Here is a 20158-nt window from a genome sequence, read left to right as displayed (position 1 = left end):
AGGGAACCGAAGTGAGGTATAGGTTTTAAAATCGCCCCACCCACCTACCTTCCAAGCCTCTGGCCAGGACAGGAAGGAAGTCCCTGGGGAACTGCAGCTCTCCAGGGCTTCTCTTCTCCATCCATCTCCAACCTGCCACTTGGTGTTTCTAATGACCCTATCTGGGGTCCAATTTTCAGGCATAGGTTGGCTCACTAGCCTCTGACCAAAGGAACATGGGGGAGGTGTCCACAGCCCTGCTCAGGCAAATGGAGGTGGCCATTCCGTGTGAAACCCATAGTAAAAAGGGGAGAAAAGCCCAGGCCCCAGCGGCTCCTTTCCTGCCAGCATCAGACTAGGCCCTCCCAGGAGGGCAAGGATGTAAGCAGGCAGCAAGCCTCCTAGGGAGAGCATTACCTGCTCTGTGGGAGCCTGACAGCTCCCAAGGAGAGGCAGCCTTCTAAGGGAACTTAGGCCCTCTGTGGAATGGGATTCTGAAAAACAAAGGAGAGAAAGAGTAGCTTCAGCTTCAAGGCCGGGGTGGTAGGCATGGGTACCATGAGTACCAGAGACAGGACTAGGAGGTGGGTGGTCAAGCGGCACAGGGGAGGGCTGACAGGCCGAGGAAGAGGTGGGGGACTAGTTTCAACGCCAGCCTCAGACGCAGGGACCCAGTCCTACCAAGGGCCACGCAGGGAGGACGTTTCCTCTTCTTTCTCCGGGTCCACTAACTCTACCTTCGCTCCCTGGGGTTCAGCTCTGGGCCCCAGTGGGGACCCACAGCTCTCTGCCTCCATCCCAGCCAGGATAGTGAGTCACTTGCTGAGGCAGGCCCCTGGTTCCAGACCAGAGAACGTCCGGGTTTCCAGAGAAGGAGGGGCACTTGCAGGTGTTTACACTCCTCCCTACCTTTATACTGAAGGGCAACCCGAGGGCGGGGAGACTTGCCCAAGTTACTCAGGCGGAACTCGGCCTGGGGCTTCCCCGGCACCAGAGCCCTGGCCGCTGGAACTGGAGTGGTCTGCGCTCAGGAAAAGGAATGGGCGGCAATCCTGAAGCCCTCTGAGCTCCACGGCCTTGTGGGAGCAGCTTGCAAGGGTGGCGGGCACTAAACCCACCCCCGACAGGCTGTAAGCCTGGAGCAGTGAGCCACCCTCTATGCTTTGGACGGTAGGCTCTGCACAGCTCAGCTGTTGGTCAAGGCGGTTCTCTAGCAAAGACTCCCTTGTCCTTGACCTGTCCTTCCCAGCATGCAGACCGAAGACAAAGCTCTTATTTAAAAAAAAAAAAGCAAAAAAAAAAAAAAAAGCCTTAGAATTCAGTTTTCTATTAAATTCCTGCAAGGCTCCCCTCAGGTGGGACCAGGCACTCGACGGTGTATCACTCTGGTATATCACTCTGGAAGCCCCCTTTTGTCCCCTACAGTGCCCTGGGACCCCGGCTCTGTGGAGGGCGTCGCTGCCAGAGGCACCTTAGACTGCGTGGTTGAGAAAGAGGACTGAGATCCCCAGGCCAGCCGCGCTTGTGGAGCGCTTGGGTTGGGGAGGAAGGAGCAGAAGGCGGAAATGCCAGGCATTTTCCTGCCATGCTGCTACCAACCCGATTTTCCGCACTCCAGAACCCTTAAACTCAAATCCGAATCTCAACCCAGCACCACCGGAGCCCACCCGGGCCGCAGATCTCGGTCCTGGGCCCTCCGCTTCCACCCGCTTCTGGAGTTGCATCACCGGGTCCAACACAGGCTCAACCTTCCAGACTTAAAACGAAGTCGTTTATTTCAATTTTGCTTTTCACATTACGTTTCGATACAACCAAAACTTCTGGACGAACCCCCTTTAAAGTCCTGCGAATGAGTGCAACGGCAGGTCTGGTGGCCGCGGGTTGTGTGGCGGGTGGACCTCGGGTTTACAGGCGCTGGTTCGAACCGCGAGGCGCCTCGGGAGCTGCGCGGAGCTGGAGACATCCGGGGACAGTAAGCGTGGGGACGCTCCGGGCCCTCAGTCACACCTGGCAGGATTTGGGTCAGATTTCTCGCGTCCCACCAAAGCAGGGGCACAGGGAAGCCAGCGCGAGCCCGCGGCGGGAGGAAGCGCTGAACGGCTCTGCCAAGAAGCCCGTGTGCCCTGGCCTCTCGGGCTGCGTCTTCCGCCCAGCCTCGGGCAGCCCCAGCCCTCAACCTCGCAACCCGGAAAATGCGAAGTTTAGAAAGCTGTTTCAGAAAAATAAAAGTCCCACTTTGACTTTATTGGATTAAAGCAAAATTAAATTTTGGCTATTCACACGTATTTTACAGAGGAAGAGGAAGCGTCCCGAAGAAGCTCCTTGGCGCTCGGTGGAGCCACAGAACACGGGGCATCGACAAGCATCAGAGGACAAACACCAAGCAGCCTTAGATTGCACGATCACTCCGAACAGGACAGCAGGACGGACCGCAGCCGGCGTCCACCCGGAAGAGTTCTTCGCGGAGCAGCGGTGCAGATTTGCATCAACCCGGTCACCACGACGCGAGTCTTTCCTCCTCGCTCACCGCTCCCCAGCGGGGGACGAAGTCTCTTAGCTCAGCGCGGTGTTCCAAGAGCAGAACCTGTTAGGTTAAAACTACCTGCCCCGTGCAAAGACAGAACCCGGAAACCAACGGACCCCCTCTCCAAACTGGGGGCGGGGCGGGGCGGGCGGACTAAGTTTCAGTAAGTGGCAGGGTTCGGTGGGGGGTCGGGTCGGGAGAAACATTTCACATTACTTCGTTAATCGTGGGGGACAGGGACGCGGGTAAGGAACAATGACAAGGCAAGTCTCTTCCTCGATTACGGCGACTGGCTTGGGGGAGGCGAGTTTAATTTTGGAAATGGGAGTGTGCAGAGCTAAGCGAAATTCCCTTCTCCTCGGCGAGGGAGAGGACGGAGTGGGACGCCGGCGGCGCGCGCCTGGGCGCCCGGGGGAGCGAGCCCCGCGCGGGGAGTTCCCGGCGGCGCCGCCTCCTCGGCCCCCGCGCTGTCCGGCCTCCGCGCTCCCCTCCTGCCTTCCTCCGGCCTCCGCTCCCGACGCGAGCCAGTCAGAGGGGAAACACGAGGAACCCGGAGAAGGTCGAGTACTTCCAGCCCCCCATCAAGTTCCCCCGCTCCAGCTTGAGGTATGCTCGGTCGCCCTTCTCCATCTGGATGAGCACGCCGTTGCTGGCGGCCTCGCGGGTCACGTCCTGGTCCCCGGCGAAGGCGGAAATCACCGGCCACCCGTTCAGCATGAGGCTCACCTGGGAGGAAGAAGAAAGGCCTGCGTCAGGGGGCACCGGAGCGGGGGCGGGGACCCGGCGAGCAGCCACCGAGGCCCGAGGGGGTTGGGGGGCGAAGGGCGGCCGAGCCGCGGGGGCTCGAACGGGCACCCCGCCGCCTCCAGGCGGAGGAGGGGTCTGCCTCTCCGGAACGGCGGCCAGACGAGCGCGCCACGCCAGTCCCGACTGGACACCTTCTAGTTTGGCGAGCCCGCAGGTGGCTGTGGCGCCCCGAGACCTCGGGCCTCTCGCCAGCTCGCCGCGCGCCCTGAATTACTGAGCAAACACCCGCGCCTGCCGCCTCCCCGGGTGTCCGTGACCAGGTCACGAGGCAGGGGTGGCTGTCCGGACCCTGCCGCGCCCGCCACCGCCCGCCTGTGCCCTTGCAGTGACGGGCTAGGCGCCCGGGCCCCAGCCGCGCTTTCCGCCTCTGCGGGCGCTCTAAGGAAACGCAGACATCTTTGGGCACCCGGCTAGCCGGTGGGCGCTGGCCGGGGCATGGCTGGACCCAGAGGGGGCACTGCCCCTCCTATCCTTACCCCGACCCTTCCAACATTCAAGTTTAAAGACAGTCTGCAAATGAAGGGTCTGCGGTTAGGGAAGGAGATTCTGTCCGCGGTGCTGAAGAAAAGCGGCCGGAAAGGCTTTGGGGCTGCGGCGAATTGAGCCCAGAGAGCGGGCTCGGAGGAGACCTTACAGAAGCTGTCTGTGGAGCTAACAGCCCTTACAGGAAGTCCCCGGGGGAAACCGAGGGGCCTGCATGGAAGGGTCCAGAAAGCGAAGGCAGAACACGGCCTCGGGGTGCTCTTAGCAGCCCTGGACAGCTTAAGGAGCAATGCCAGCCGAAGAGCTGCGGCCCTGGTGCCGTCCCCGGAGCAGCCAGGCGCGTGCCGCCCATTTCCGCCTCCCGCTTCCACCGAGCCCCCGACAGAGCCCCACGGCCGGACCCCCCGCTGAGACCCTGTCCCCCAGGCGGCAGCTGACCTGGATGGTCTGTCTGTTGTAGACTTTCACCACGTGGAAGTTAAAACTGTAGATGCCTTTGCGCGGGGCGATGAAAGTGCTGCGTTCGGAGTCAAAGTTGTTCCCGATGTTCACTAGTACCTAAACGGAGACGGGGCCGAGAGCGGGTGGCCGGAGTGCCCCCGAGCGTGCTCCACGCGCCCCCGCAGAGCCCACCTCCCACCTCCACGCTCTCCTTGCCACCCCCCACCGACCCATTCTGGACGCTACAAGAGAACGGGGAAACTCACCTGGTCAAAGTAGATGATCATGGTGCGATTACTCATCTCGGACGGCTCATGGTTGGTGCTCCTGATGGCAGAGAAAGCCACCTTGGCGCTCCCCGACCGCACAGAGATGCCCAGGGCAGTGCCCGTAGGGTCAGACGTGGGGTTGGAGTCACACACCACCAGGCACTTGCCCTCCAGCACGATGGGCTCTGTCTCATTCTGCCCGCGGGCTGGGCCTGCCAGCCACGCAGCCCCCAACAGCAGCAGCTCCACGACGCCCAGCATCGCGCCTCCGGCGCCCACCCCGCCCCCCGCCCCGGGGGCTGCCAACGCCAGCCGCCCCCCTCCCCAGTCCTGCCCCGAAGCCCCCTCCTCAGCTCTGTGCGCAGCTCTGCCGACGCCTCCCGGGCCGCTACGCCTCTCCCTCGCACTCCGGGACAAATGTCTCCGCGTGCCGTGCACCCGGAGCCCCGCCCGGGCCTCAGGGGTGCCGCGGCCGCCCAGCCGCACTTGGATGCATAGCCTCTGCTGCCTGGTCCCCGCTGTTGCCGCCGCCTCCTGTCCGCACTCGCCGCTGCCGTCGCCGCCGCCGCTCTGAATTATTGATGCAGCGGGAGCTGCAGCCGGAGCGGGCGGAGAGCGCGCGCCGGGCACAAAGGCGCGGACCAAGCCTGGCCCCGCCCCCGCCCCTCCCAGCCCGCCTCCCTAAGCCGCCCCGCCCCGCCTCTGCCGAGGCCCCACCCCCCAGCCAATCGCGACGCACCGCGCTCCCCGCCGAGCCAATGGCCGCCCTGTCCGCGCGCGGCCACCTGACCCAGGGCGCCGTTGTTATTAGGCGCGGCGAGGCGGGCGGCGCGCGGCAGCGGGGCTGGGCTCCGGCCTGGAGTCAGCGGAGGGAGCGCGCGCGCGTTCCCGGACAGCCCGCCGCAGCCTCTCTCCTTGAGCCTTCTCCTTTGGCCACGTTTCCCGCAGCTGCCTCGACCTCCTCCGGCTCCCGGTTCCCGGGCTCTCAGGTAGGAGGCGGCGCGCGGCGGGTCGCGAGTGCAGGATCGCGCCTGCTGAGGGGCGCCGCGTGGGTGCCGGGGGCGGACAGGAGCGCCACCCCGTGGGCGCGGCCGCGCGGGGCAGCGGCAGCCGCGGGCTGGTTAAGGGCACGTACGTGCGGGGCGGGGCCTGCGGGGCGGCCCGGGGCGCAGGTGCCGCGGGAAGTGGAGCGGACATCAGGGACTGCTGAGGTTGAACGTCCGAGCGCCCCGGGGTCACGCGTGGACTCGTTCCCTCGAGGGCAGGTTTGCAGACCGGCTAGGCGGGCCTCGCGCACGGACGCCGAGTAGCAAGAACCGGTAGTTTCCTCCCTGGTTCTTGGAACGTGTTTTGCACCCGCGCCGGTATGAGCTGTGCACCTGTCCACTGTAGACTTAAACCACACATGTATCCAAAAACCAAAGTGAAAACACATCCTCGCACAGTGTGAGGCGAGCAGCTGCGGAGGTGGGCTCGTCCCGCGCCTCGCAGCAGGAATGCAGACAGGTAGGCCGAGGTACTTGTGCACAGCCTGGAGCTCACCAGCGGCCACCCACCACCAGAACCTTGTTGTGAGCGGAGAGGCAGGCCTCAGCCTATTGATGCCTTGACGGCCTCCTGGGAAGACCTGCAGCTTTTCCCTTTCGGCTTCCGAAGTCCCGGACAGCCACACCTAGCCGCCTCCCCAGCCTCCTCTGTTGCTGGAAGATTTTTTTTTTATTTTTAAATTTTATTTATTTATTTTTAGTAACAACTTAAAGAATTAGGGAGGAGACCCAGTTGCGGGCCTCTGCCTCTCTTCTGAAGCCTTCCAGCGAGTGCTTTGCTGTAGGAGCAAAAGGGAAGGGGTGGGTGAACAAGCGGTGGGTCGCTTTAAATTAAAGCAGGAGTACAGTTTTTTTTCAGCTCCTATATCTTGAGAAATCCCCCAGAATCCAGCTGTGGTTGTGGTTACGCCTAGAGTTCTCATGTTCACGCTCTGACATGAAAAAAGAGGTGGGAGAGAGAGCTATATGAAAGGACACCCAGGAGAGTCCTAACGTAGCCTTGCAGTATTCTGGCCACCAGCGACCTTGTCAGCCACTCTGATGTCTCCTAGCACCTGCTGAGTGACGCCTGGTCAGGTACAACCAAGAGAAAGACATGGGGTTGGGAATTCTGTTTTCCAGGAGGATGTAAACAGGGAAGATTGCCTCCGGCCAGGTGGCCGCCAGCCCGTTCATCCTGTCCTCTGATGAGGCTTTGGTGAGCAGTGCCCACTGCTGGACTGTCAACCTGATGTCTGGGATTCCCCAGCTTCTGTTTAAGAGTAATGGCTCTCTGGTCTACAGCTGTTCTCAGGGCCCGCAAGCCTTCTTTGCATTTATTAACTGACCCAGCCTTTGTCTGCTTCCCTGCCTCCTCTCAGCCATTCTTTTTCTGTCCCAGCAAGTCGACCTAAACATGATCAGTGGAAGAACCTCCCGCGGGGAGCCTGTTTCCATCCCTGTGTCCTGTCTGAGCCATTCTCAGACAGCTGCACTTTGGTCTCTAGCCTGGGTCACTTGCAAGAACCTTGTGCTGTACTAGTCCCAAATCAGTGAACTGGGACTTGCTGGCTCTGCCTTACCCTCTTTATACCTTCATTTGATGAGTATCTAAGGCCTGTGGCCTCTTCTCTCCATGAAAGATTTCAAATCCATCATGCCTCTAGCTCTCTCATCCTTTTCCTGTGTAGTATGGTAAAAACAAATGAATGTTAATGTAATGATGTTTATAAGTACATGCTTTCCTGAGTTGTGGTGACTGAAGGATACCATGTAGATGAGAAGGGAAAATCATTACAGAGCTCAAGTTCAGTCACTCTTTTAGGCTTCTTGTGCTTTTAGAGTCAGGATTCTTCTAGGGGCAGGTGACAGCATCCGTTCAGACTGGCTTAAAGTTTTTGCTTGGTCAGCGCAAAAAGCCTAGGGTTTTCTTGCTACTTGCACAGTTAAGTTAGACTTGTCATTCGGATACTAGGCTTTCTTCTCAAATTTAGCTGCATATTCAGAGTGTTTTTATATGATATAAATCTTCAGTAGGTACTGTCACCTCAGTCTTAGTAGGAAACATCTGCCTTTTGTCAATAATTGGAGCTAAAATCCCGGAACCATTCTTACATGGAACAGTTTGAGTCACCTGTCCATGATATTTTTGTTGTCCATGATGTTGTTCATGATGATTTTGACTTTTAGCATAAAGCCATACACCTCACATGTTAGAACCAAATAAATAATAATAGTTGATTGTAACATTCTGCTTTTTTTTTTTCAAGACTGATGGGATTAGTTTTTTATCTTTTCAATTTTTAGGTTTCCAGAAGGGTGGATAGATACCTCCAATTCCTTAACATTCATCAAGTGATGAGAACGAGTGAGGAATTGAGTGGGAGCAATAAAAAGAATTGGTTGTTTTTGAAATATGCAGCCTGGGGTTTAACTTGTTTAGGCCTTCTGGTACAGAGATACTGTTAAGGTGTTAAAAGGCTGCTTTGGTGAAGCTTGTAAATCACCATGTTAGAAAGCTTTAGTGAACTACAGATTACCCATAATGAGTCTGAACTGCTTTTGTTATCCTTCGTATCGGCTTTAAGCATGGCCTAGTGTTTTGGTGAGCTCAAAGGCAATTTCCTCTTGCTGTGCTCTGAATTCCCATCCGAAGTGAGCTCTGAGAGAGGACAGCCACCTCCACAGCTGTCAGGCTCCTGGCAGCCCCGCGGCCCCTGCCTTTACCCCAGGGAGAACAGCCAGGGACCGGGAGGACACATCCAGGAAAGGCAGTGTTTTCTCACAGAATTCATCCCTTTTGTTAAGTCAAAATGGATTCTTCACACCAAGCAGGATTTCGTCTCTGTAGCCTCGGTTTAAAGGCCCAATGAGTGCCAATGTCTGGGACTTGTTAATTTCTTCTTAAAGTAAAAGGGAAGGCCTTCTTTATTCTGAAGAGTGTTACATGTAGGGAATCAAAGCTCATTTCACATCAGTGCCTGGGAGACAGATGTCTCATAGGTCTGATCCTAAGTTACTGAAAGTGTGAATCTTTGAGCTTTCACCAAAAAAAAAATTAGATGTAGCATTGTTGCTTTCCAGTCACAGAGGTTATGCTTCAGAATTATCTTTGTGACGTGATGCCAAGCCTTTTGTAGAGTGAAGGCCAGGTTTGTAACATTTTATATTTTTTTATTATTAAAAAAGAATACATTTAAATTGCTGTTGGCTCTCATGTTAATACCACGTTCTACATTTTCTTAGGTCATGTTTTTTTTTTTAATTAAAAGATGCAGCACAATTTTCAGAATGATGATTTTAAGTATGCTGTAGCATGTGAAGTTTAATATGAATATTTTCTTCAGATAGATGAGGTTTTTTTCAAGGTCAAAGAAAAAATATAATGTGATCTTACAGACCTGCTCTTGAAAGAAAAGGAAATACACACACACATGAAACCTCAAACACTAGCCGATTTTTTTTTCCCCAGAAGTAATTACGTGCTGTTTTTGGTGGTTGTTTAGCCAATTCAGCAGACATTCATGGAGGGCCAGCAGTGTGTGAAATTAGGCCTCTGTGTTGCCCAGCAGTCAGCAGTGGGCATCATTTCTCACTTTTGCCTTCAGCTCTGCTAAGCATGCTTCTTGAAAATGGTGGAATTGGCTCTTCTTCTATCTGTTCAGCTTTATCCTGCCATCAGAAGGTAGAGAGAACCCACACACATGAAAATAAATGAGATAACTTCAAACAAATGATTTGAGTGTCCACTTCAAATTTAATGCGTGAGAGAGCTATTGGGTATGGGGTATGGGTATTGTCATTGTGGGTGGCTGGATTGCCTTTTGGGGAGAGTTATCTCCATGTCTATTGATAGTTGGTAAATTCCTGCACTGTGCATCCATTCGCTGCTATATGAAGATTCCCCATGGCTCAGAGAGCTCTCAGGTGGGGCTTTGAGAAGGCTGCTCCCCAGAGAGACTGCTGAACCTTCCATCCCACAAAAGGGAAATGAAAGAAAACTATTTGAGTATACCTTTAAGGATGGAGAATGCAGAAAACATGAAAATAGAGACCATATATTTGTAATTCCCCCCAGAAAGGAACATTTCCAGATGGTATTTCTAGTAGGCCTTTTACAGATTAAGTCAGAGGCACAGTCACGGTTCTTCCACCCACAGCAGACCTCAGTGACAGAGGCATAAGCCGCTGAGTTCCCTATGTCTGTGCGCCCTCCACTGGGCCACCCTTTCTTGCTCTGCTCTTTCCCTAGCAGCTGACCTCACAACTTTCAGTTGGTGCCAGCCCATGAAGGAGATCAGAGGTGGGTGAGAAAGAAGCTGAGGTATCTGCCGACATTCTTTCTACTGTGGGTGGAGGTGAGGAGTGATCTTGGAAAATCCTGGCCCTGTCTACCCAGGGGCCCCATGTACCCAGGGCTCCTCTCCAGAGCGCCAGTATGCTCTGGGAATACTCTTCTGCCCAAGGCCAAGTCTGGGTTCTCAGCATCTGCTCATGAGTTCTAATCCTGACAACACCTGTTTGGGAAAATCTCTCCATTTCACCTGAGTTTAGATCCTTTCCACTTGTGATCCCACAAACTTGGATAAAATCTTGTGTCCTGACAACCAATGTATTCAGTATACTTTATTTTTGGTAGGCCCATTTATTGTATAATCATAGAAAATGGCAATGGATTAAATGCTGACTTACTACAAATTTAGATTAGCTGCATGACATACAAAAACTGTATATTTCAAATTAACAAATTAGGATTATACAGTTTTGAGAATAAAAAAGTAAAAATATTAAAAAATGTTTTTAAATTAGCCAATACCGAATCCCAGTAAAGCTTGTGTGTCCCCACAGTGCAGACAGGCATTAATAATGTCTTGGGAAGTCATAAAGCTATCTTGAGTGTTTGAAATATGAAGATCTTACCAAATGTCTTTATTTTGGAAAAGCAGAAAAATTCTTGCTATTCAGTTTTTAAGCTTGTAAACTTTTATCCTTGTCTAGTTTAAACAAATAAGCATTTTATGTTATTACATAAAATAGGTGATGATTTACATTTTAAAGTAACAGATTGGAAGCAAGCCACAATACAATATATTTCAATGTTTAGATACTTATGAGGGAATCCTTTTCATCAGCCATTTAAGTTAATTGTGCATTTTATAACTGTTGCTTACATTGCTTGAGCTTCTTGCCAAAAGAGAAAATACAAAGCAATTAGAAAGTAACCTTTGACAAATAAGCCCTCTACACACAATCGCAAAAGCTAGAACAAATTCAGTGAAAACAGTACTCAGAGCTAGTGCCCACAGACGAGAACAAGCTACCCGAGTTCCTAGAATCATCTTGTTATGACTCTGTAAATAAGTAGGGATGTTTCACAATTTATCTGATTTTCATGTCGTGTTAAAAGATTTCCTGAATGTTTTCCTAACCTACTCAAGCACTATAAAATGGGTGCCAATAAGTAATGCATCAACATTGTAAGATTGTGTTGAGATAAGGTTTCTGTAGCTGTTTTAGGTAAGACCTATACTTTTGAGTGCCTTGAACCTTAATTCTTACTGAGTCATCTACCTGCATTTTGCAGCTGGCTTTGGACTGTAAGTCCTCAGACTCCACAGCACATTGGCTTCTCTGTAGTGATTCTAGAACCAGGATGTGAGAGAGTACAAACTCCTTCCTGTGCTCATAGGCTGGCATCTGATCAGCCATCTCCTCTCTGCAGGATGTAGCAAGAGGTTGACTGTGGAGATGGAATAAGAGAATCCATGCTGTTGGCTTGCCATAGCTGAGAGCTGGTTCCCACCCCCCAGTACCCAAGTTCATCTTCACTGCCGCTTGCTTGCTCCATACCTCCCGAAGCTGGATAAGTTGAGTTCACTCTTGTTTGGCCAGTTTTTCTTCTCTGGTGTAGGACAGTTCAGACAGTGTCTTTCTTAGTATTAATAGATAGAAAGAGTGGAATCTGTGACCTTCAAATTTAAAACAAAGACTGCTTGTGTACTCAGTAACAATGTGTACGTAACTGGCAGTTTCACAGACTGTAAGTTCTTTTTTACTATTTTTAGTCAACAAATGTGTATTGACTACCCTCCACATAACATATTATTTAATGTGGGGGCTGGACATTTGTCAGTGAGCAAAACCCAGAGCATTAGGAAATATTTGATTTTGTAGCAGTCGTGTTTTCTCCTTTTAAGTGTTATCCCTGGCACAAATAGTGCCTCGTTTCTCATCTTGCAGATCAGACTGACCACCTAATCCAGGCTGCGGCATGATTGTGACAGCCATAGGGTGGGTTTTTTTTCTTGTTTTGTTTTTTGTTTTTTGTTTTTTTTTTCAGTTGAATCATCTTTAAAGAGATACTTTACAAGCCAAGATTTGGCTGTTTTGTAGATGACATTTAATTTTTTTTGCCATTTCTAACTAGGGATTTAATTGGAAAATCAGCATTATAAATTTTATGTTGCCGTTTCCATTTTTAAGTTTAAGCAATTTCAAGGATTGTTGGTCTGCCTGCCTGCAAATGAAAGATGAAGGTGGTGGTGATGTTACATTTGTACATCCTGTGATTTTAGAGTGGTTTCCTGGGCTTTGGTCTGTGGAAAGTATCCTTTTAATAAATTTAATGTGCCCTTTAAAAATTACTTGTTTTTAAGATTTTCCATTTAATGTGTGCTCTGAGAAGGGAGTGTGGTGCCTGTGTTTAAGGTCAGGAGCAGGAAGTAGGAAGCACTGCTTTGCTTCTGCTTTCCATCCTTCCATCGGGGAACCACACGTTGCCTGTCTGACTTCTCAGCATCCCTGTGAGACCTTGTGCTCATTATGTGTGTCCCATGTCCCATATCTGTGGCCACTGCATGGTCTCATTCTCCCTTCTTACAGATGGACACCCTTGGCCTCACCCCCTCACCTCGGGAGTGTGGAAGGGATGCTTTGACATTACGCTTGTGTAAACAGAGAGCTCACTGTGTCTCCTGTATCTTCATAAACGACTTCTTGTATTGTGCTGGAAGAGGAGTTCTTTAAATAGAATAGTCTCCCATGGAAATTGCCCACAATGCTGAGTACACCTTGTAAGAGGTGAGGCAAGAATCTGGGGTGCATCCTCAGCATTGCTCCAAAGCTAAGTGCAGTCTCTGGAGCATCCAAACAAATTTATAGCAGTTCATTAGTGCAAGGGATCAGGAAAGCAGTGGATTGCCATCATTGTGGAGGAGACAGAGAGCTCAGATGAGGCTCCGAAAATGGAGTCCTGTGGAGGGTTCTCCCTTGCTCTGTAGAAACCCACGTGCCTGTTTGAGCCCGGTTTTCTTTAGAGCATATGTCTTGCTGAGCAACCAAAAGGATGTTTATATTCTAGTCACTTGGCACAAAGTCTGACACTGCTTCAGGAAGATTCATTTCAGACCTAAAGGATGGAGCTAAAAAAAAAAAAAAAAAAAAAAAATGAGGTTTGCTAGAACTGGTCCTACTTTAGTTTTTCTCTTTTCTTGTTAGATGTGGAATTACTTTTCTTTTTTTTTTTTTGTTTGTTTGTTTTGTTGGTTTTTTTTTCTAGAAGATAAATAGGGAGGCCTAAATCAGTTTGGTTGTTCCCACCCCGTTCTAACTGAAAACAGGCTTGCTGTTGTCTACAAATACTGAGACAAATGCTACAATACTACAAATGCTGTTGTCTACAGAGATAAGTATTGTTCCAAATACTTATCTCTGATATAATTGGAATAATTCTTTGGCCAATCTTTGGTCATTGCCCAAAGAATTATTCCAATTATATCAAATTGCCCTATATTCCTGAGATAATTTTTTATTGATTGCTTGTGAAAAGCCTACTTGATATTAATCAGGGTAAAAAGATGCATTTAAAGGAAGTACAGTATTTCCATTAGCTATTTCTGGAAGAACGCTGGTAGGGAAGGTAGCAATATAGTGATCTTTCGTATTATGGACTAGGATTGTGTCCTTTAACCTTTTTTGTAATTCTGGTGTCTATCCACTCCCAAACCTCAGCAGTTGTATCTTAATACGGTTTTCTTGGATGCCTAAGAGAGAGGGTTTCCTTCTAATAGTATTAAAATTCACATAATATCCACTGGTGCTGTCCAGGCATTTCCCATCCCTTTCAGCCTTGCAAACCCCACATGAGGATACTCAGGGAAGTGCCTCTTAGGCCCTTGTTTGCTTTCACCAGTAAATCATTTATAATTAGAAGTAGAAATTTTTTCTTCCCAGCACAAATGCATTTTTTTCAGAAGCAGTCTCTTTTGTGGGTGATGTTTAACGTCTGAGAAACTGGGATAACCATTCTTATGAGCACTGCTCCAACCAAAGCATTATTTTGTGGGTGGACTCAAGGCTAGATGTTTTAAGAAAAGCATCAGGTTAATTCTGCTGGGAAAGCTATCTTATTCACGAACTGTTAACATATTGAAAAGATACCATCAGAGGCTCCACAGAGCCATGTATACCTGGATAGAATTAAGTAGTATATTTACGATTCAGCAAAACTGAGCGATTGCCTACATTTACAGTGTGCTAGCTACTGAAAACCATCATGCCTTCCATAGACAGATTCACAGTCACCCCAACACAAGGCCTTCGGGTGCTTTTTAATACCAGAGTCTGGGTATGTAAAGGTGGTATGGCTGAGGCAGCCTTTGCGCTTGCAGAGCTGGGATGATTTTCTGTCTCCTCTCTTTAAATCGTGTTCACTTTCTCTTGTCCCTTGGGAAAGTAATGTTGGCTCAGGTTCAAATCCTGGCTGACCCTAAATATGATACCCTTTTCTGCTAAGCAATGTTATTTAACTTGAAATTCTTTTTATTGTTTTTGGAGCTCACTGTGTAACCCTGGCTGACTGGGAATTCACTCTGTAGATCAGGCTGGCCTTGAACTCACAGAGCTCCACCTGCCTGTGCCTCCCAAGTGCTGGGATTAGAGTATGTGCCACTATGTCCTCTTAAGAAAATTCTTAAAGATCATAAATCCTTCTGTTTTCTTATTTCTCCCTAAATGATGTACATATATATATATATATATATATGCAGATATATACACACATTTATATACATACACACACACACACACACACACACATATATATATATATATATATTGCCCTGTGTTCCTGAAACTGTTTCCAAATGATTGCTTGTGAAAAGTCTATTTGATATTAATCAGGGTGGCAAGATGCATTTAAAAGAAGTACTGTATTTCTGTTAGCTATTTCTGGAAGAACGCTGGTGGTAGGGTAGATAGCAATATAGTGACCTTTAGTATATATCCAGATATAAACATACAGATATAGATATCACTGCCAAAGACAGATTATTGGCTTGCCCATGTCATACAGTCATTTTTACAGCTGTAACATGATGACAATTATATTTCTAATCTTAAAAATTGTTGTGATAGGGAGCTGGGAAGCTAGCTCAGTTGGCAAATGCTTACCTTGTAAACATAGAGAGCTAAGTTCTCTAAAACAGGTTAAAAAACAAACAGAAAGGAAAGAAGAAAGGGAGAGAGATAGAGGAAAACCCAACAGGCTTGGTGGTACGTCTGGAGGTGTTGGAGACAGTGGGTCCCTGGGATTTGCTGGCCAGCCAACCTAGAATACTTGGAAAGTTCCAGGCTAGTGAGAAGCCCTGAATACATGAATGAATGAGTGAGTGAGTGAGTGAGTGAGTGAATGAATGAATGAATGGTGGGCAGCACCACAGTATAATAGTTTAATAGTTGACGTTACCCTCTGGCCTACACACACTAACACACACAGAGAGAGAAACTTACAGGAATGCACAAAAAAAGAGGAAGGCAAAGGAACAAATTAAAAGCAATTAAGTGATACTGCTGTTGCCATCTGACATTTCAAGCCTTCCAGCTTTCACACAGGGGAAAGCTGCTTACTGTATACTAGGCCACATGGTAGTGCCTAGTGATAGATACAGTAAGTTACTAACATATCCCTTTGTAAGACATTAGTAACACAGTGAGAAGTAACTTCCTTAAATTAAAACTTTTTATGTCTCCACTTGCAGAGTGAGCAGTCACACACATTTCCCTTTCCATCTGGGAATTTAACAGGATTTGGTGAGTTAGTAAGTTTGTGGATCATTTCTGTTTTCCTGCCATTTTGAAGATTTAGCATTTCCAATTTTTAAATTCTTTTTTATTGAAATGCACCACTGCTTTTTCCTGTTGCTTAAAGGAAAGCTCTCCATCTCTCCTCCTCTTCACTCTTTCAGTATCTTCTAACACAACAAAGTGATGGACTTGACTGTTCTTGAGATAACCTCCCCAAAGAGCATTATTTTATACATTCCAATCTCATCTTCCTAAGGGCATCCAAAGAATATGAGTTCCCCTTGTACATTGTGAAAAAAAAATGGCATTTTAAAACATGTGCTGTGACCATTATATATTACACATAAAAGGAGCGATGCATAAGATACTTACAAGATTGCTTTTCTTACGTTTTATTTTTAAAATGTGCCTGCTAGCTAGGTATGTTGACTTATACCTGCAGTCCCAGCACTTGGAAGACTGAGGTAGGAGGATGACAAGTTTGAGGCGAGCTTGCGATATACAAATCCTATCTCAGAAACACAAGGGCTAGAGATGTAGCTCAGTGCACTGTGGCCCGCTGTCCTGGTATTCGATAAACCTTGGGTTTGGTCACCAGCACTGCCACAAAAACAAACAAAATGCCTCTGTCCCATTGTCATGTATCAGGAGGCACCTTAGCCTGGAAGAAACCATAGGAAGAAACCATATAAATGTTCCCCCCTCATGTGTATGTGTATGTGTGTAGTGTGTATGTGTATATGTATGAGTGTTTGCATGTGTGTGTACGGGTTCATGTGTGTGGAGGTCCAATGTTGACGTTGGGAATCTTCTGTCATTGTTTGCCTCCTTAATCACTGAGGCAGAATCTCTTTTGAAACCAGAGCTCGCCAGTGTGGCTGGTCTGACTAGCCAGCTTGCTTTGGGGCACCCATCTCTGTCTTCTGGGATCTGGAGTTACATGTAGCTGCCACATCTCCACAGATTTACATGGGTTCTGAGATCCGAACTCCAGTCCTCACAGTTCAGGGGCAGGTGCTTTAAGTTCCATGAGGGTACTTTTGAACGATGGTCAGTATCCTCACTTTCTTATCTTTGTGTAATTTCTAGCTTATGCTTACTATTGATTTGCCTATATTAAGCCACTTATTTAGTGACCTCATAGTGTAAGGGAAAGAAAATGACAAAGGTGTCTTTGTGTACTTAAACCATGTGATTTGAAAGTAAAGTGGACCTAAACTAACACTGCTTTTCTCTCACTCAGTGTTTGTTGCTATACAAAGTTGTTTTTTTTCTCTGAATTCTGTACCAACAGACACAACATTGTAGTGACTCTTGGTTTTAATAGACCTTGAAAATGCATATCTGTTCTGCAGCCAGCACACCAATTTTAGCTTCTTCATGAAAAAAAAAAAACCTTGTCAACGAACAAAATCTGGAATCTGGTGATTCAGATGCCATTAGAACCAAATACTTGAGATCTAGAGCAAAATGTTAGGCATCATGGCAGCTCAGCATTCACTAAGCAAGTGTTTATAAACAGATTGAGTATTCCCTTTGTGAGGAGAGAGAAGTGACCGTGTTTACATTGATAAAATTGGGCCATAGCTATGCAGAAGGGCTCTAGACTCCTGTAGCCAGCAGAGTTTATCTTAGTATGCTGAATACCCACACAATACTCTATCTACATACAGCTTTTGGTAGCTAATGCAATAAGTACAATGCTTAAATCTCTGTGCTCATTATTTCAATTAATCGTAGGAATAATCTTATGAACTAGGCACATTTATCTCATTTTGCAGATGAGGAAATGAAGAACAAATAAAATGTCTTGCATCCCACAGGATGTGTTGAGTAGACATTCCAGTATGTTCTGACTCTGGAGGCTGTGTTCATGGCTAGTGACAACACACAAGCCCAGCTGTGCCCACATTAGCCTTCCTGCCAACTTCACAGTACACATAGGATGGGTTATATTATCTCACAGTAGCAAAACTAAGCGCTGGCAGCTTCCAGAGACCCACCCAAAGTTGTAGGCTAGTGAGCAGTGCCATCTGTGGTCTTGGTAGTCTACAGGGAGGGGCCTTCTTTGCAGCCCACAGACTAACTGTTTTCTTATAACCTGGAGATGCCGTGTTAGATACAGTTCTTCCTGTCTCTGGTTTGGAGTGAGCACTTTATGGATCTCCTTGACCACCATCTCCTCTCCACTGTGCACCACTGCAGCAGGGCTGGAGTATAAGACCTCTGTGCATGGCCTGTCTTTGTTCCCGTTCCCACCTTAGGCACTACAGCAGGGAGACATGGTGAGGTGGGAACAAAGGATCTGCCTTGGTCACCGCGAGCTTCCCCTTCTCTGACTTCTGTATGCCAAGCCAGCACATGCTTCCAGTCTCTTTAGTTCATTAGTACCTTGTGTTCCAAAGTGCCTCCCCACCATAAAAATAGAAAGGGATCTGTGAGTCATTTACACTTTAGCTTGAGTGTGCTTTCGTGACTTTCCCAAGGCTATTTGTACTTAACTCCTTTCTTCCAAGGCCTCTGGATTATACTGGCTCCGTAGACAGGAACAATGTGTTAGGAATCGTTGGCCCAAACGTAAGACCGCTAGAGACCTATTGCCTGCGAATGCTCGCTCTGCAGCTGATGTGTAGCTGCCATCCAAAGCAACCTTTGCTGAGTCGAGGACTCTCAGCCTAGGCGCTCTCTCTCTCTCTCTCTGTCTCTTTCCTTAAGTCAGGTGGATTCTTGCCCTTCTTTCCTTTCCCATTTTTCTGAGAACATTTTTCCTCTTTGCAGTGATCTCATCTTGGATTTTTTTTTCTGTGTCCTGTAGCATGGTAACTCAGGAACAGGCTTAAAGTACAGCTTTTCTACTATCTGCAACCACCTGGTACCCAGACAACCAGATGTGACTAGCAAGAGCTCTTGCTCAGGCTCATGAAGTTGGTCAGTATGTGTGTTGTGTGTGTGTGTGTGTGTGGTGTGTGAATGTGATCACACGCATCTTGCATATGAAGATGTGGAGTAGGAAGCACCTGTGAGATATGTATTACTTAATTTTCTCGGTTGCTGGAACAAAATGTCTGACATAAATAACCTAAAAGTAGAAGATATTTGTTTAGCTCATAGTTTCAAAGGTTTCAGTCTTCCAGGCATGGAGAGCATAGCAGAGCAATCATATGGTTGATGAAAGGCAGAGAGAGGAAGAGACAGTGATATACTCGCAATGATCTACTTCTTCCAGGCCCCATCTCCCACCACCCAATAGTGACATCAGCTGGGAACCAAGTGTCTAACACATTCCTGTAGGTGACCTCAGATTCAAACTGTAGCCTGGTAAATGCCTGAGAAATGCTTAGGAACCCTCTGAGACCTTCAGTTCATCTATCAGGTATCATCAACGTCTAGCTTATGTTGGTCTCCAGAAACCAACAGAAACGAGGAATCAGTTTGGGAGATGATGCCATGAGACACTGGTGAACAGAAAGATGCATCAGGCAGGACATGGCTGTCTTGGGGGAATCCAGAAGGCAGGCAACCTTCAGCGTCTCAGGGAGTCTGAGGTACAGGCTGGATGAGGGAGTTACCCACAAGCTTCCAGCAGTTGGCAGGGATTGTTTCCTTGCGGGGAGTCATCAAGCTTCCTTTAATTTCATGAAAGTCTTTCACACAAGATCTAGAGACTAGAGAGAGGCATTGTAGGAGCCCCATGGAATAGCAAGGTTTGACGGCTGTGGATAGCTCCCATGTGCTTTCTCTCAGGGTGGAGGTGGTCAGAGCAGGGCAGAGAGCCCGTGGTTAGCAAGGCCATCCTCAGCGAGGGTTTCTGTAGCAATGCATTGGGAAGAATTAGGTTATTTGTGTCTCCAAGCAGCCCATCATCCCAGACTTTGGTGTAGAAAGGAGTAACTAGCTGCTAAGAAGGAAGGAAAAAACACCAAGCAGTTCATTTGGCTAAACAAAGGAGTCCCTCACGCACTAGTGTGAACTGCTTATTATTAATGCTGATTACAATGCTGTCTAATAATGATTATGCATGCCATTAAGTATGCGTCAGATTAACTTTGTCATGAGATTTACAGCAGCAGTAAGTTTGATTCATATATGCAGCCTTCATAATTTATCGTCCATGTAGCATGGATATGACTTCAAAACAATCTCCAAGATAGTGTTGGTTTGATGAGTATGTTAGTCATCACAAGTACATTCTCATTCTCTGTGAATGAGAAATGTCCACCATATATGTCACTACTGATCAGCTCTGCCTCCAGTGACAAAACATTTTCACTTGTCTGATCACATAGCTCAGAGATTACTCCTCTCTTCATGATTTCTCTTGCTGAAGATCATTGGCTGATTCAACTGACCTTTATTTGAACCAGTCGTATAGCTTGCATTGTGCTGTGAATTTGAACCAGATTCTGCCTTTGCAACTCATGGCCTAGCAGGGAACCACACTTACTTTATAGATGATTATTAAAGAATAAAGTGAACATAAGCCAGATGTGGCAGTGCACACCTGTTTTCCCAGCATATCATTACTTCAGAGTCTAAGGCCAAAAGAG

General features: G+C 48.3%; 2 protein-coding genes across 10 annotated transcripts in view; one reads left to right on the top strand and one right to left on the bottom strand.

Annotated features, from left to right (window-relative positions):
- Positions 1-2891: 2891 nt before the first annotated feature.
- On the bottom strand, positions 2892-5145 carry Cbln1 (cerebellin 1 precursor). Its single transcript, XM_021656912.2, has 3 exons — positions 4501-5145; positions 4232-4351; positions 2892-3229 (listed from the first exon to the last, which is right to left on the bottom strand). Exons 1-3 carry the CDS (start codon positions 4762-4764, stop codon positions 3032-3034), a joined length of 582 nt encoding a protein of 193 aa, XP_021512587.1. The 5' UTR covers positions 4765-5145; the 3' UTR covers positions 2892-3031.
- Positions 5146-5258: 113 nt separating this feature from the next.
- C10H16orf78 (chromosome 10 C16orf78 homolog) overlaps positions 5259-20158 on the top strand; it is a 115432-nt gene continuing 100532 nt past the window's right edge. For 6 of the 9 annotated variants that reach the window (XM_060392289.1, XM_060392288.1, XM_060392284.1 and 3 more), the window contains exon 1: positions 5355-5492. Coding sequence is in view for 1 of the 9 variants with exons in the window: in XM_060392279.1 (XP_060248262.1) it covers positions 5262-5492 (231 nt within the window). In the remaining 8 variants the exon portion in view is untranslated. Of the gene's footprint in view, positions 5493-20158 lie in introns of all 9 variants that reach the window. The other 3 variants (XM_060392279.1, XM_060392287.1, XM_060392282.1) reach the window with 3 other exon arrangements.

Source organism: Meriones unguiculatus, chromosome 10 (assembly GCF_030254825.1).
Source record: "Meriones unguiculatus strain TT.TT164.6M chromosome 10, Bangor_MerUng_6.1, whole genome shotgun sequence".
In the NCBI taxonomy this organism is placed as follows: Eukaryota; Metazoa; Chordata; class Mammalia; order Rodentia; family Muridae; genus Meriones; species Meriones unguiculatus.
The sequence above is the reverse complement of the archived record's forward strand: the minus strand, read 5'-3'. Positions and strand labels throughout refer to the sequence as shown.

Excerpts from the sequence above, each read along its gene's own strand:
- Cbln1 (XM_021656912.2), bottom strand. The coding sequence starts at position 4,764 with ATGCTGGGCGTCGTGGAGCTGCTGCTGTTGGGGGCTGCGTGGCTGGCA. Across the intron at positions 4,352-4,500 it reads TGATCATCTACTTTGACCAG|GTACTAGTGAACATCGGGAA; the intron begins GTGAGTTTCCCC and ends GTCTCCGTTTAG. Across the intron at positions 3,230-4,231 it reads ACAACAGACAGACCATCCAG|GTGAGCCTCATGCTGAACGG; the intron begins GTCAGCTGCCGC and ends TCTTCCTCCCAG.